General features: G+C 50.2%; 1 protein-coding gene across 1 annotated transcript in view; it reads left to right on the top strand.

The window, feature by feature from the left end:
• Nucleotides 1–12: 12 nt before the first annotated feature.
• Nucleotides 13–17,197, top strand: part of C5H19orf44 (chromosome 5 C19orf44 homolog) — a 21,562-nt gene continuing 4,377 nt past the window's right edge. Inside the window, exons 1-7 of the mRNA XM_059696346.1 lie at nt 13–90; nt 4,145–4,910; nt 6,764–7,076; nt 10,722–10,795; nt 11,721–12,138; nt 13,224–13,319; nt 16,521–16,687. Of these exons, the coding sequence (XP_059552329.1) occupies nt 4,146–4,910; nt 6,764–7,076; nt 10,722–10,795; nt 11,721–12,138; nt 13,224–13,319; nt 16,521–16,687 (1,833 nt within the window). The 5' untranslated portion in view covers nt 13–90; nt 4,145. The remainder of the gene's footprint in view (nt 91–4,144; nt 4,911–6,763; nt 7,077–10,721; nt 10,796–11,720; nt 12,139–13,223; nt 13,320–16,520; nt 16,688–17,197) is intronic.

Below are 17,197 nucleotides of genomic sequence, written 5' to 3'. Positions count from 1 at the left end.
GGTGCGGTTGCCGGGGGCAACGGTCCTCTCAAGTTTGAGTGCCAGGCGGAGAGCGGCGTTGGACTCCGTGGATGAACATCGAGGGCGGAGGTTGGCTGGGCAGGCTGGGCGGCAGGGGCTCTGAAGAGAGAAACGAGGGGCCCGGGGCGGGAGGGGGGCGGTAGGGCAGCCCCCCAGCTGCGCCTCCTACCCTAGTTTCCCTGTTTGGATCCGTTCGGGAGTGTGATCCGGTGTGGATCGGTCCAGGCCTGGGGAGAGACTCCAGTGCTTCGATTTTTTATTTTTAACAATTTTATTGAGGATTCATTTATATACCATACAGTGCATGCCTTTTAAGTGTACAAGTCCATTATTTTTTAATAAACTTACCAAGTGGTGCAGCCATCACCATGGTCCAGCTGTAGAACTTCGCATTACTCCAAGGCGGTGGTTCTCAACCTTCTGGCCCTTTAAATACAGTTCCCCCTGTTGTGACCCAATCATAAAATTATTTTCTCTGCTACTTCATAACTGTAATGTTGCTACTGTTATGAATCGTAATGTAAATGTCTGATATGCAGGATGGTCTTAGGCGACCCCTGTGAAAGGGTCGTTCGACCGCCAAAGGGGTCGCGACCCACAGGTTGAGAACCGCTGCCCCAAGGAGATCGATGCTCCCATCCCCTTTGCAGTCCATCTCAGCCTCCACTCCTAGCCCAGCAGCTACTGATGTGCTTTCTGAGTCTATAGATTTGTCTTTTCTGGTGTTTTGCATCTAGCTACTTTCGCTCACTGTAATGTGTTTGAGATGTATGCCTATTATGTGTATTGATATTTGCTCTTTCTTATTGCTGAATAGTATTTCACTGTCTGAATGGACCTCAGTTCTCATCCATTCTCTAATTAATGGACATTTGGGTTGTTTTCTCTTTTTGTCTATTATGAATGGTAACTGGTATGAATATTTGCATATATTTTATTTATCTTGGGCCACATGGAGTGAAATTGCTGGATCACTTGATAACTATGGTTAACCTTTTGGAGAATTACCAGATATATTCTAAATTGGTGACTGCACCATTTTATAATATCCCCTCCCCAACAGTGTATGAGGGTTGCAATTTCTTTGCTTCTTCACCAATGCTTGTTAATATCTGTCTATCTATCTATCTATCTATCTATCTATCTATCTATCTATCTAGTTATAGCCATCCTAGTGGGTGTGAAGTGGGATCTTATAGTGTTTTTAAAAAATTTTTTTGTTAATCCTCACCAGAGGATATTTTTTCATTGATTTTAGAGAGAGTGGGAGGGAGGAGGAGAAACAGAGAAAGGGAAACACCGATGAGCACTTGGATTGGTTCGCTCCTGCACGCTCCCTTGGGGCCGGAGATTGAGCTTGCAACTGAGGTACATGCCCTTGACCAAAATTGAACCCAGGACCCTTCAGTCCGAGGGCCAGCACTCTATCCACTGACCCAAACCAGCTAGGGCAATCTTATGATGGTTTTGATGTACATTTCCCTAGTGGCTAGTGATGTTGAACATCTTTTCAAGGGTTTGTTGACAATTTGAGTATCCTCTTTGGAGAAATGTCTGTTCATGACCTTTACCTATTGATTTATTTTTAATTGTGTGTATTTTAAATATGTCTATTTTAGGTGTGGTAATGTACATAACACAAAATTTACCATTTTAACCATTTTTCCATTGGTTATTTGTAAACCTAGGGAAGATTTCAGAACAACTAGATGCCAGAAATCCTGGCCTGGTGGTGGGGCCTCCCCTCTGACTCACAGAACGGGCTGGGCTGAGTCACCTCCTGAGCCTCACCTACAAAATGTTCATACAGATAGTTGTTGACGTCATTTCAGCGCAGTGTGGAGACAGCCCACGGGTCCGCACACATCTCCCTCGTTCCTTTGTTTCCCGCCTCATTCCTTTTAATGGCTGTATAGCGTTCAACATCTGAATGCCGTCTCCTGGACTTTCCCAGGTCTCTGTGGGTGGGTTTGGACTTTTATGACTACAAACAATGCCACCATGTCATTCTCTAAAATTCTCTTTGCACATTGAGAGTGTTCATTGTAAGTACATTCCCAGACATGGAATTCTCAGGTCGTGAGATCTGTGTAATTCACATTTTCTTTTTTTTTCTTTTTTTAAAATATATTTTATTGACTTTTTACAGAAAGGAATGGAGAGGGATAAGAGAGTTAGAAACATTGGTCCGTTGCCTTCTGCACACCTCCTACTGGGGATGTGCCCGCAACCAAGGTACATGCCCTTGACCAGAATCGAACCTGGGACCTTCCAGTCCACAGGCTGACGCTCTATCCACTGAGCCAAACCAGTCAGGGCTGTAAGTCACATTTTCATCGCTGTTGCCGAGTTTCTCACTAAAGGGTGCAGCAAATACACACCCACCACACCGTATTTCTCCATCAATTTACGTCTTTAAAATCTTTGGAAACCTCTGTAAATCTTGCAGTTGGTCGCTCCTGCTCTTCAGGGGCTCACAGGAACTTCAGAATATGATGAAAGCTCTGGTCCTTCTCCCCAGAAAAATGTACACCAGCTTGGGTACATACTATATGGCTGACATTTGTTGAGGGGAGGGTGCTGTGTCTGTCCATAGCTTTCCCCTCCTTCCAGGTCAGCGGTTCTCATACTTTTAGTGAAATAAGATTTTTCTGGGGAGCTCAAATACACAGACTGTGTGTGTGATTTTTGAAATCCTCACCAGAAGATATGGTTTTATTGACTTGAGAGAGAGAGAGAGAGAGAGAGAGAGAGAGAGAGAGATATTGAGAGAGAGAAACATCCATCAGTTGCCTCTGGTATGTGCCCTGACTGGGAATCAAACCTGCAACTTAGGTATGTGCCCAGGCCGGTACCGAACCTGAAACGTTTTTGGTGTATGGGACTATGCTCCCAACAGCAAAGCCACCCAGCCAGGGCCAGATTGTGTGTGTGTGTGTGTGTGTGTGTGTGCGTGTGTGTGTGCGTGTTTTAATATATATATTTTTTATTGATTTCAGAGAGGAAGGGAGAAGGAGAGAGGGATGAAAACATGAATGTTAAAGAAATAGAAGCATAAAAAAGAAAAGAAAAAACACATTAATGTTGAGAGAGAATCATTGATCGGTTGCCTCCATTGATCGAACCGTGACCACCTGGTTCATAGATCCTTGCTCAACCACTGAGCAACACCAGCTGGGCCAGATTATGTCTTAACAGCTCTTTGTTAGAGAGTTGAGGATGGATAAAAGAGGAGCCCTGCCTGACTGGCGTGGCTCAGTATTGAGCATCGACCTATGAACACAGTTCGATTCCTGGTCAGGGCACATGCCCGAGTTACAGGCTTGATCCCCACTAGGGGGGCATGCAGGAGGCAGCCGGTCAGTGATTCTCTCAACATTGATGTTTCTATTTCTCTCTCCCGTTCCCTTCTTCTCTGAAATCAATACAAATATATTTAAAAAACAAAACAAAACAGAGGACCCCTGACTTGGGTTTAGCGGGGGAGTGGAAGTCACTCAGCGTAGAGGGGGAATAACTGGGGAGGCAGTGAAGCTTTGAATTTGGCTCATGTGCTCACCCACCAGGTGACGTTGGCCGGTGACCTAACCTGTGGGGGCTTTTGTTTCCTATACTTCCTGTATGAAAGGGGGTGACAGTAATTGACTCACAGGGTTGCTTGAGGATTAAATGAGATAATGTAGCACTGCTGCAGCCCGAGAAGTGCTAGCTCTGGTGTTTCATAAGTAACATCTCATTTAAGACCTGGCCTGAAAGTGGTAGGTAGCCCTGTCTGGTTTGGCTCAGTGGACAGAGCATCAGCCTGCAGACTGAAGGGTCCCAGGTTCGATTCCGGTCAAGGGCACATGCCTGGATTGCTGGCTCGATCCCCAGTGAGGGGCGTGCAGAGGGCAGCCAATAAATGATTCTCTCTCATCATTGATGTTTCTATCTTTCTCTCCCTCTCCTTTCCTCTCTGAAATCAATAAAAATTAAAAAACAACAACACGGTAGGTAATCGCTTAAATGGTACCAAGTGTCTGATCATTTTCCCTGTCATCAGGCTTGCAGGGAAGGCTCTGTCTGACCAGACTACAAAAGGGTGGTTTGAATGCATGATACGTTCTCTTTCTTTCCTCCTCAGAATGGCTTCAACAAGAAAAAACAGCCATCCCATGCAGGATATCTTTGGTGATTTCAATGATATTTCCTTAGAAGATTCAAAGATGGGAAAAATAAGGAACTTGAAAATCAGTAGGAATCTTACCAAAATAGTTCCCGGTCATAGCAGATTTCTAAAAAGAAGCCACACTATGGGTGGACAGCACTTCTTCCCGAAAGAGGACGCTGGCCTGGGGGGTGGGCCCTGGCTGTCCGCGGGGAGACCCCCGGCCACTGCCTCACAGCTCAGAACCAGCGCCGCGCTGCGCAGGCTGGCCCAGATTGAGTCCAAGATCATGAACCGGAAGGTGCAGGTGGACTTGTCTGACCTGGAATCCAGCTCGAAGACCTCCAAGGACAGCCTTCCCTGGAGAGCAGACAAAGGGCCTCCTCGGAGTCCAGCTGAAGTTTCTTCACAGAACACAGACGAAACCTCCCGGGAGCAGGCCCCTGAGATTCCTCCCGCCGAGAGCCGCACACCAGGGCGGAAGGGCAGTAGGTTTCTGAAGAAGAGAGAGCCTCCCGTTGAAGGGCTTTCTCCTGCAGCCCGTTTTGGGAAAGAGAGGAACATGTCAGCACCCAGAGAGAAAGCACCCGTTAGAAAACTGGGCTCGCCAGACAGTGACGAAGAGGAAATGAAAGAGTTGCTGGGAAGCTTGATGGAATCGCTCAGAGGAAAAGAACCAGGCACGAATCAGGGCTTCACCAGCGCCAGAGTCATTGGGAAAAAGCAAATAGAACTGTTCTCGGTAAGGTTTGCAGGCATCTGTCTTCAACAGTCTTTGCATTTGTACCTTTAAGGCATAGCACCAGAGGCTTCCGATAGCAGGTGTCACCCAGAAGCCACGTGAGAGCAGGGTTTGAGGAGGAAAGACCGTCACAGCTGCCTGTTGTGGGCCTGCTCTGCAGGGGCTGGAATTTGGGACACGTTAGGCAGCTTTGCAATAACTCGTAACTGTACACCGCAGGGCAGCACTTTGTCTGAGCGACTGAACACCAGCAGCGAGAATGCCATGGGCCAGTGGTCGGCAAGCTGCGGCTCCTTGGCCCCTTGAGTGTGGCTCTTCCTAAGCCTCAGGAGTACCCTAATTAAGTTAATAACAATGTACCTACCTATATAGTTTAAGTTTAAAAAATTTGGCTCTCAAAAGAAATTTCAATCGTCGTACTGTTGATCTTTGACTCTGTTGACTAATGAGTTTGCCGACCACTGCCCTAGGCCATCCATGCCTACTTGTCATTGTATCACACAGGAATCATTAACTTGGGGAGGCTGTATTTCCATTTTTTTAATTGAGATGAAAGTCTCATAAAATTAACCATTTTCAAATGAGCAGTTCACTGGCGTTTAGTGCTTTCACAATGTTTTGCAACCACCGCCTCTGTCTAGTTCCAGAACATTCTTATCAACCCCGAAGGGGACCCTGTATCCATTCAATAATCTCTCCCCATTTCTCCCTCCCCCAGCCGCTGACACCGATCTGCTTTCCGTCCCCATGGGTGTGTCTGTCCCGGACATTCCATATGAATGGAATCACACAGCAGAGTGGCCTTTGGTGTCTGGCCTCTCTCACTCAGCGTGGTGTTTCCAGGTGCATCCACATTGTAGTGTGCGTCAGTGCTTCACTCCTTTTGTTTTTTGTGTGTTAACCCCACCTGAGGATATTTTTCCCATTGTTTTTTACAGAGAGTGGAAGGGAGAGGGAGAGACAGAGAGAGAAACATCGATGTGAGAGAGACACATCGATTGGTTGCCTCCTGCATGTGCCCTGACCCAGGCGGGGGGCTGAATCTGTAACCCAGGTACATGCCCTTGACCATAACCCTTCAGTCCATGGGCTGATGTTGTTGCCACTGAGATAAACCGGCTAGGGCTCATTTCTTTTTATAGTCGGATAATATTCTATTGTGTGGATGGACCACATCTTATTTATCCATTAATCCATTGTGAGCATTTGAGTTGTCCACCTTTTGGGCATCCTGCTGCTATGAGCTTTTGTGTACAGGTATCTGAGTCTCTGTTTTCAGTTCTTTTGGGTAAATAGCTCGGAGTGGAATTAGTGGGTCCTACAGTAATTTTATGAGCAACTTATTGATGACCAGTCAAGCTGTTTTCCACAGCGGCTGCACCATTTTACATTCCCATAGGCAGTGTATGAGGGTTCCAGTTTCTCCACATCCTTGCCAATGCTTACTTTCTGTTTTGTGATTATAGCTACCTTAGTGAATGCTAAGTATTGGGAAGGCTTTGTTTTATGGGAAAACCCTCTGCATATTCATTTTGGTTCTGTTGAAGGTCCCAGCTATCATAGATCATGTACTTAGGGGCCTTCATTTAGAAATGTGTAATTAACAGTATGTATTTGACGGCAAAGTGATACTTCTGATTATTTGTGGGGTATTTTTAATTCTAACATTATCTTGTCTAAATGTTGTACCTTGACTTCCAGAAATGAGGGGAGATAGAGAGAGGGCCACTGAGGGTGAATATCTGGTCTAGGAAGCCTTGGCCCCATGCACCCTACTAGCCACATTGTCAAATGGTAAGCACTTACTTACCACACGTTTGGTAATTTTGTTTCTCTTATTTCTGCCAACATAGGATCAGATCCCAACTCAACCAAAACTCCTGTCACTATCCAGCGAGGACCTTTCCAGCGCAGAGCCACTCGGGACATCACATCTGCCAGCTTTCCGATCAGCAGACGGGACTCTTCGCCGTGTGCGCTCAGGAGCTCACTCCCCGCAGGCTCACGCTCCCGGGGACGCAGCATCCGGCACATCGGGCACGGTGTCAGAGCTGGTGCCCTCCCGGGAGGCACGTGGCAGGCTCTCACCCTCTCCCGTGAGGGGTGGGGCCGGGCCTGGGGAGGCGTCGCTCTCGGAAGCCTCTGACGACAGCGACAGCCTGAATGGTAACCCGCACCCCTGCGCACAGTGTCACCCTGGGCCGACGGGGCGAGGCCTCCTTGGGGCCCCCAGGATGGTGGTCACAGGCTGTGTCACCGGGGTGCATGGTCGGCCTTGTCACACCCTCCACCCCCTGACCTTTCCTGAGGGGCCAAGTCAGATTTTTGTTTTATATATAGATATATATATTTTATTGATTTTTTCACAGAGAGGAAGGGAGAGGGATAGAGAGTTAGAAACATCGATGAGAGAAACATCGATCAGCCGCCTCCTGCACATCCCCCACTGGGGAGGTGCCTGCAACCAAGGTACATGCCCTTGACCGGAATCGAACCCGGGACCCTTGAGTCCGCAGGCTGACACTCCATCCACTGAGCCAAACCAGTCAGGGCTCTTTTTATTTTTTAAGTCTGTTTTTAGAGAGAGGGGAAAGGAGAGGGAGAAACATCCATGTGAGAGAGAAACATCAGCCGGCTGCCTCCCGTTCGCACCCCGACTGGGATGTGGGAATGTACCCTGACCAGGAATAGTGTGACCTTTTGGTGCATGGAACCACACTCAGCCAATTGACCCACACCAGCCAGGGCTGTTCTGTCTTTAATCTCTTCATCCAGAAACCTGACCAATTATAGAGCATAGCCCAAATCCTCCTAGAAATCCTTCTAGAGCAGCGGTTCCCAACCTGTGGGTCCTGACCCCTTTGGCGGTCGAACGACCCTTTCACAGGGGTCGCCTAAGACCATCCTGCATATCAGATATTTATATTACAATTTATAACAGTAGCAACATTACAGTTATGAAGTAGCAACGAAAATAATGTTATGGTTGGGTCACAACATGAGGAACTGTATTTAAAGGGCCAGAAGGTTGAGAACCACTGTTCTAGAGCCATGTGCAAAAGAGAGGCAACTCAATGCTCCTTTTTGTGAAAGAAATTTACCTCCTTCGCTTTTTAAATTTGGAAAAGAAAAACATCTCTAGTCACAGACATTTCCACATTATTTAACACTTTTATTTTAAAAGTGTATGTCTTTAAGAAAGAGGAGAAAGCAGAGAGAGGTGCTGCCGGCGTGGATTTCTTCCTTCTGGGGAGCCTGACCCTCAGATCTAAACTGAAGAGCTGTCTGTAGGGCCTCTGTGTTCCTGCAGGACGACCAGCCAAGGCCAGCCTGCCCCACGGGTGCCAGGTGACTAACTGCAACTCGTGGCTCAGTTGAAGGGGAGGAAAAATAGATTGTTTCCTTTGCCCCTTCTAGGTTCTCCACTGCGGCTCTGTCACAAAAGACAGGTGAGCCCTAGCCGGTTTGGCTCAGTGGGTAGAGCGCTGGCACGCAGACCGAAGGGTCCGGGTTTGATGCTGCTCAAGGGCATGTGCCTTGATTTGCAGGCTCGATGCCTGGCCCTGGTTGGGGCATGTGTGGGAGACGGTCAGTCTGTGTGTCTCTCTCACATCGATGTTTCTCTCTCTCCATCTCTCCCTCTCCCTTCCACTCTCAATGGGAAAAATCAATGGGAAAATATCCTCAGGTGAGGATTAACAAAACAAAACGAAACGACAGCTGAACAGGAGGAGGGCATGACATAGTAAATCAATATTTAGTGTAGGTTGTACATGACGTGGGAGGCCCCACAAGGAAATGAAGACTGAGGGACTGTTATCCCAGCCTGTGTGGGCTGGGTTTGGAGAGGAGTGGAAAGGCCTGGAAAATGTGACAGGACAAGAGGAAAGGAGCAAAGGCCATAAACTGAGCCAAGCCTGCTCTGTGGGATTCCCCTGGGCCCCTCTGTCTTGGCCACGGGGGTGCTCCCTTCCTCTGGGCAGAGGGACGGCCTCTCTCACGACCTGCTGCCCGGAGAAGAACAGGGTCTTTGCAGCACCTGCCAACTCTCAGGTTCTTTCAGCTTAAAATGCTCAGTGTGCCAAGGTGCCACCCCAGGGGTGGGGGGAGGAAGAAACTGCCAACTGAAGCCCACCCCTCCCGCCGCCCCGGTTAGGTTAGGGCCAGAGAACGCAGGGGACCGGTTTAGGCTGTGGATATGAGAACACCCCTTTGAGCCCCTTCAGGGGCTGCCAAATGCCACTTGGTGCCTGGCCTATTCTGGCAGGATCCTTGGGCCTGAGGGGCTGGTAAGTGGGTATCCCCACCATTCCGGCCCCACTGCTGGCCTGGAGGGGTCTGTCCTGGTGGCCAGACCCCGCCCACCCTCATCCAGCTGCAGCCTCCAGGGAGGGAGGCAGCTGGGAATGAGTGGTGAGTCCGAGTCCGAGTTTGGGGTCTGACATACCTGGGGGACACCCTAACCCCACTGGTTATTGGTGGTGCAGGTTGCCTTTCTGTGCCTCAGTTCCCTCATTTGTAAAGTGGGACAGAGCCTAGTCCATGAGACAGTGCATGTGAAGTGTCTCCGCTGGCCCTGCTTCACACGTGTGTTTACAGATTGGCTGATGTGACGGTGATGTTACTTCTCAGCCGGTGCCCGCACTGCTCCACGTGCTCAAGGCCATGATCTCCGTGGGCCGTTGCCCTGGGCCAGCTGGGAGGGCCCAGCTCAGAGGTGTTGTCTGTGACCGCATGTTTGGACCTACCTGCCATAGGAATTGAGATGACGTTAGTGTGAGAGGAGGAGGGGCGAGTCCTCGGGCTGGAATGTCAGGCGGGATTGGATCTGGTCTTTCGATGGGTAGGTGGGGAGGCCATTGGGCACAGCCCCTCAGCTGGCCTTTCCAGAGAGAATGGGAACTTGCTCTCCTCTCACCCACCGCTAGCTCTTGCCTCCTGCCCAGAGGGCCCTGCTCCCATCTGTTCCTGCTAATACCTTAGCACTCACATCGTCCGGCCTTGGCAATTGGCCAGCTGGAGTGCCAGAATGCTCATTCAGTGCCAGCTCCCATGTCCTTAACTTCTTTAATGAGAACATAGGATGCGTCAGGCCCAGCCTCACATCTGCCTGAGGGGCCACTCCACTAGGCCCTTCTTCCCATCTCCCCCGGAGGCTGGGTGGCCCTCCCGCCCCGCATACTTGAAGCACACTGGCCACCATGCATCTTCATTGCATCATGATCGTCTGCTCATCCATCTAACCAGGACCTGGGAGGCCCAGGGTTTGTTTTATAAATGTTTACCAGAACACGACACAGCCACACGTATTTGTTTACACCTTGACTGTGGTGGCTTTCACACGCTAAGGACAGCTGAGTAGTTGGGACAGAAACTGTCTAGCTTTCAAAGACATAAATAATTTGTTTTCTAACTCTTTTTTAAAAATATCTTTTTATTGATTTCAGAGAGGAAAGGAGAGGGAGAGATAGAAACATCAATAAGGAGAGAGAATCATTGTTCGGTTGCCTCCTGCACGCCCCACACTGGGGATTGAGCCCACAACCCGGGCATGGGCCCTGACTGGGAATTGAACCAGTGACCTCTTCGTTCATGGACTGATGCTCAACCACTGAGCCACACCAGCCAGGCTGCTATCTAACTCTAGAGAAAAAGTGTGCAGACCCCCTGGACTAGCTTACTGAGCACAGGGACGGCATGTCTTCCCCTCGTCCTATCCCTAGCGCTTAGCCCGGTGCCTACAACACGATGGCAAACATTTATGGAGCAGATCAATGAGGAAATATTATCATGTTATGTTTTTAATTACAGATTTTAGAATAAATGTTTTATCCCTTGATGATCTGGCTCCAGCTGTCAACATGCAATCGGACTTGGAACAGAAAGTAAGTACAACTGTCTAAGTTTTCATTGTAAGTCATGACTCAGGAAGGTTTGCAACTGTTACACTTCCTTTAGGCCAGCAGTTCTTTCTTTTTTTTTTTTTTAATTGTTTTATTGCTTAAAGTATTACAAAGAGTATTACATATGTCTTCCCCCCCACCCCCCCTTGACAATCCCCTGGCCTCCCCTTACCCCGCAGTGTCTTATGTCCATTGGTTATGCTTATATGCATGCATACAAGTCCTTCGGTTGATCTCTTACCCGCCCCCCCTCCTGCCCCGCAACCCTCCCCGGCCTTCCCGCTGTAGTTTGATAGTCCGCAGTTCTTAACGGGGTGCTTGTGCCCCCAGGGGACACGTGGTGATGTCTAGAGACATGTTTTGGTTGTCATGACTGCGGGAGCGGGTGGCGGGGGATGCTGCTGGCGTTGGGCAGGTGGCTGCTGGGCTGGGTGCTGCTCAGTGCCCTGCACGGCACAGGACGGCCCCCACTGCAGGAACGTCTGGCTCTCCAATGTCGAGTGCCTCAGGGGAGACCCTGACTTAGGTGATAACAGGGTGAAGTTACTTAATACCGAGGACAATTCCTGCGGCCCCTGCCTGACTCGTTCCGCTGCCCCGTTGTGATTCTTGCCGTATTAGCGACCACCTCAATATCAAAGGCATCTAATAACACACAGTAGTGACACTTCAACAGATTTCACTCATGTGCTCCCTACTGAAGCCATCGGTGTTACGTGCAGCAGCCCGTGCTGAAGCGTATCAGGGATCCCACTCAGCGACGCCCCGTACACAGCTCATGCAGAGCCAGCGTGGGCCCGCGCCTGGTGGGCCCCCGGGGCACCGCACCCCGTCGAAGGCCGTGGTATCTGGAGCATGTCATCCCTCGAAGACACTTTCCGGTTATCTCTGCTGTCCTTCGTTTTAGGAAGGAGGTCTGAGGGAAAAGGCATCCAGCAAAAGCCCCGGGACCAGGGGCCCCCCGACCGGAAGCGAGGTCTCCGAGCACCTGAGCGAGCCCTCGGCCTCCTCTGCTGCGCCCGAGCGTGCTGCTAGCCTGCGGCCGACGTCTGGGGAGCCTACGGCCAGCACGGTGAGCTGGGCTTATTCGGAAGATTTCGAGAAATCCCCAAGTCGGACAGCGTCAGAGCCAACGACCCATTCTGAGGAGTCTCTGGGCAGGACGTCGGCCACTTCGTCTGAACTCTCCGCAAGCCTGCAGACAGACCACCCCCCGCCAACAGGTGCCTCTCGGAAAAAGTGGGCCCAGGATGTGACAAGAGTCACAGTGAAGGAGCAGGCTGTGCAGACCTTTGACCCCGCCTTCACCTACCAGTGGGCAAAGGGTAAGTGTGAGGCCGGAGTGCCTGAGGAGGGAGGCGCAGGCCACGGTGGCAGTGACGGGCACTCAGGCTGTGCAGTGGGCACCTGGAGGCCTGACAAGGAGCTCCAGTGTCTGGAGTCTGGCTATCGTGGGTAACTAGCTGGGTGCTCGGGGCCCTGCTTTCCTCCTACACAGATGAGGGGCAGCTTCCCTGGGTGTTTCCTTCTCTTCCGAGCACTCAAACGTCATGAGTTTCCAGAGTCACTGACGGAGGCGGTAGTTCTCAACCGGAGTGATTCTGGCCACGGGGGACATTGGCAAGGTCTGGAGCCATTCGGGGCTGTGACACTGGGTGGAGGACAGGAATGCTGCTAACGCCCCACAGTGCCCAGGACACCCCCACCAAAGAGTGATGTGGCCCAAATGTCAGTGGTGCCCAGGGTGAGCCTGGGGGAGCAGCATTGCAACAGAAACTGCCTTCTGGGACAGTGTGTCTTCAAGCAGCTCCTGGGGCCAGTGCAGGTCTCCCAGGGCTGCACTAGCTGGTGGTCTCAAGTTGGTGTGTTTGGGTAGATTCTCTTCTGTGGTGCAGAGAGCCCTTCTCATCATGCCCAGTATGACTTTCCAGACATTTCTGTTGTCCCCTGTGTCAGCCTTGGCCCTTCTGGAAAGAAAGTTCCCTTTCCTTTTTTTTTTTGGTTAATCCTCGCCCAAGGATATTTCCCCATTGATTTTAGAAGAGAGGGAGAGGGATGGAGGGAGGGAGCAAAAGAAGCATAGATGGTTGCCTCCTGACCGGGGCCAGGGATCAAACCCACAACCCTGGTACGTGCCCTTGACCAGGAATTGAACCTCAGACCCTTCAGTATGTGCACCAACACTCTAACCAATGAGCAGCACTGGCCAGGGCAAAAGTTCCCTTTCCTTTAAGCATTGTCTTGCTCCCCTGTCTAGACAACATCCATAGTGTGGACCGAGCTGGTTCCTGGACTGAGCAAGGGGGTATAATTCTCCTGGACTGGTTCATTTAGATGGGGGGCCTTAGCCTTACCGCAGCCGTTGCTCCAAATCCGGCCACTTACCCCTCCCCCTTTTTCCTTGGGACAGAGGCCGGTATGGCGACCATTGGGCCAGCCCTGGGAAGTGCCTATGTGGACCCTACACCCGTCGCCAGTCATGTCATCAGCGCAGATGCAATAGAAGGTAACAGCCCAGCTCGGGGGGTCCTTGTGGTGAAGTGGATACATTTCATCTGCAAATCACCCCCACCGTTGGAAGTGCGGCGCCCCCTTTAGTGCTGGGTGTGAGGAATCCGTTGGTGGGGCTTGTCATAGCCATAGGCAGCTGCTACAGTTCCTAGAATCCCAGATGACAGACCAGTGGCTCTCAACCTTCCTAATGCCGCGACCCTTTAATACAGCTCCTCATGTTGTGGTGACCCCAATTTCATTGTTACAAATTGAACATAATTAAAGCATAGTGATTAATCACAAAAACAATATGTAATTATGTATATGTTTTCAGATGGTCTTAGGCAACCCCTGTGAAAGGGTCATTCGACCCCCAAAGGGGTCGCGACCCACAGGTTGAGAACCGCTGCGATAGACTGAGTGATCAAGAACCCTCCATCTGTCTCTCCAAAGGATATGAATGTCAGACAAAAGAGGAAGGTTCTAAGTAACACACCTCTAAGCCTCTCCATTCACCAGGCTATTTTTATTTTGTATGTTCCCCTTTGAGCCTTTTAATCCATTATTTGTTTTTCCTCTGAAGACACTCAGCCAGTACTGTGACTGGCCTCCTTGCTGAGTCTGGGGGAGTCATGGAGCCTAGGGAGACCCAATCCAGCCTGGGGTGGGAGGAAGGCACACAACAGTCCTCCAAAAGCCTTTTTCTTAGGGAGCCCATGGGGCCACTGATAGCTCACGTGACACCAGCAAGGTTACACTAGTACTTGTTATTCCCCCCCCCCCCATTTTAGTTTTCTCAACATTTTAACAATATGAAGATATTAAAATATAGTAATTTTTACAAAAGAAATGTTTTCATGTTTAAAAAGAGATTTTTATTTTTTAAAAAAATATATTTTATTGATTTTTTACAGAGAGGAAGGGAGAGATAGAGAGTTAGAAACATCGATGGGAGAGAAACATCGATCAGCCGCCTCCTGCACACCTCCTACTGGGGATGTGCCCGCAACCCAGGTACATGCCCTTGACCGGAATCGAACCCGGGACCTTTCAGTCTGCAGGCCGACGACGCTCTATCCACTGAGACAAACCGGTTTCGGCTAAAAAGAGATTTTTATTTTTATTTTTTTAAAATATATTTTATTGATTTTTTACAGAGAGGAAGGGAGCGAGATAGAGAGTTAGAAACATCGATGAGAGAGAAACATCGATCAGCTGCCTCCTGCACATCTCCTACTGGGGATATGCCCGCAACCCAGGTACATGCCCTTGACCAGAATCGAACCTGGGACCTTTCAGTCCGCAGGCCGACGCTCTATCCACTGAGCCAAACCGGTTTTGGCTAAAAAGAGATTTTTAAAAACTCAATATTAACCTCAAAGATTTTTCCATCTAGCCTATCTAATAATAGAGAAACATGGTAATTAACTGTAACTTCGCTACTCTTCCCATTGGCTAATCAGCAAGATATGCAAATTAACTGCCAACCAAGATGGCGGCCGGCAGCCAGGCAGCTGAAACGAACAGGAGGTTTGCTTGCTCCAGTGAGGGAGGAAGCCAAGGTTCCCTGCCTGCCGCAGCCCAGCTCTGAGCTCCGGATGCAACAATGTTGCAATTATAGAAGCTAAACAAACCCAGAAACCTGCTTTCAGCCGCCAGCAGGCTCAGAGCTTAGAGCGCCAGTGATGGCAACAGAGTTTCAATTATAGAAGCTAAACAAACCCAGATACCTGCTTTCAGCCAGCCACAGCCTCAGAGCTGGAGCCGGCTCTCAGCTCCAGTGACAGCTATAGAAGGTAAATAAATCCCAGAATAAAATCAAAAGAAAAAAAAAAGAGGCTGGGAGCTTCAGTCGCTCGCCACCCTGAAAACGGCCCTCAGCCCCTCATCCAGACTGGCCAGGCACCCCAGTGGGGACCCCCACCCTGAAGGGGGTGTGACCAGCTGCAAACAGCCATCAGCTCCTCACCCAGGCACCCAAGCGGGACCCCCACCCTGATCCAGATCACCCTTCAGGGCAAACCAGCTGGCCCCCACCCGTGCATCAGGCCTCTATCTTATATAGTAAAAGGGTAATATGCAAACTGACCCTAACAGCAGAAAGACTAGGAATGACTGGTCACTATGAAACACACTGACCACCAGGGGGCAGACGCTCAATGCAGGAGCTGCTTTCTGGTGGTCAGTGCGCTCTCACAGGGGGGCAGCTCTGCTCAGCCACAAGTCAGGCTGATGGCTGTCAGTACAGCGGTGGTGGTGGGAGCCTCTCCTGCCTCCTCAGCAGTGCTACGGCCTGCTCCCCACTGGCAAGTGGACATCCCCCGAGGGCTGCCGGTCTGCCAGAGGGATGTCTGATTGCCACCTTAGGCCTAATCCCCCGGGGAGCAGACTTAAGCCAGCAAGTGGTCACTCCCAAGGGGTCCCAGACTACGAAAGGGCACAGGCTGGACTGAGGGACCCCCTACCCGAGTGCATAAATTTTTGTGCACCGGGCCTCTAGTATATATATAAAAGCCCAGCAACTGAATGGTGGAACAACCAGAACAACCGGTTGACCAGTCACTATGACATGCACTGACCACCAGGGGGCAGATGCTCAATGCTTGGCTGACAGGGATGGATGAGCAGCGCTCCTACAGTGGGCCGATCCCCGCAGGCCATGCCCCTCACCAGTGCACGAATCCATTCACTGGGCCTCTAGCCTTACTATATATTTGAATAATGATCGTTTTTAACACTTGCAGTTTTAATTCTAATTGTTTATTAAAATTTTTTTTTAATTACATGTTTAAAAATGCATAAGTCAAATTTACCCCCTTTCCCATATTTAAGTGGATAGTGGGTAGTGTAAATAGATTTATATTGTGCAACTGCACATTTTGGGTGTCAGTTTACTAACCTTTCTGTGTGCTGGATGTGGAGGTGAAGACTTCCGAATCTGCCTAAGAGGTGAGCATTCTTTACATGCAGCTCTGAGGTTCACACACATCAGGAGAAGGCAGTTCATTTATTCGAGACAGACAAAAGGCGAGGCCTTCACTACTTCCCAAGGTGGCATTGCTTCTGGAAAGTATGGAGAATAGCAGGAGTGGGGCCTGCAGAACACCTGGGCCCAAAGCAGTTGACGCTGACAGGATGAGGGGACTGGGGTGGGGATGGGGGGACAGGGGGACAGGTGCCCAGGGGCCGTTCAGTAACTCGGTGCTGGGGGCAGCCCTGACAGCTTACAGCCCGGCCGTGTTCGCCCTCAATGACATGCTTAAGCAGCAACTGAGCCTGACGCAGCAGTTCATGGAGACCAGCCGGCACCTGCATGTGTCCCTCCTGCAGTCCCTGGACCAAGACGCATTCCACTACCACACCCTGGAGGAAACCAAAGAGGTGACACAGCTGCCCCCCATGGGAGAGGGAGGGCAGGCGGGGCTCTGACCCGGGGACAGCACTCAGCCCAGGGCAGCAGGGGTCCTTGGGCCCAGCCACCTTCTGTCCTATGGGAAGGAACCTGCTCTCTCTTTGTCCATGACAAGAGCCGGTGTGGGGCCGAGGCGCTGACGGCCAGCCTGGCAGGCACCAAAGCTGCCCCGCTCTGAGTGACCTCTGACCGACGGTGACCTCGTTGGTGAGGGGTGCTGTCCCTCCAGACTCTTCTCCTGAACCACCCAGGGCGATGGCTCTTCTCAGTCCCATGGGCTGAAGCTCAAGGGATGACACACTCACCTCTTTTTCCCTCCAAACATTTAATTTTTGTCTGACCACACAAAGTCTGTTATTTTATAGAAACAGTTACAGAGAGATGTAACTTATATAGTCCTCTGTAATTTCAGAGATAACTAGTACAAGCTTGATATATTCTGTACATTTTTCTTATGTAAAATATGAACTATTTGATGT

The sequence above is a fragment of the Myotis daubentonii genome, chromosome 5 (genome assembly GCF_963259705.1).
Source record: "Myotis daubentonii chromosome 5, mMyoDau2.1, whole genome shotgun sequence".
NCBI classification, from domain to species: domain Eukaryota; kingdom Metazoa; phylum Chordata; class Mammalia; order Chiroptera; family Vespertilionidae; genus Myotis; species Myotis daubentonii.
Note: the sequence above shows the minus strand (reverse complement) of the source record. Positions and strands in the feature narration are given on the sequence as shown.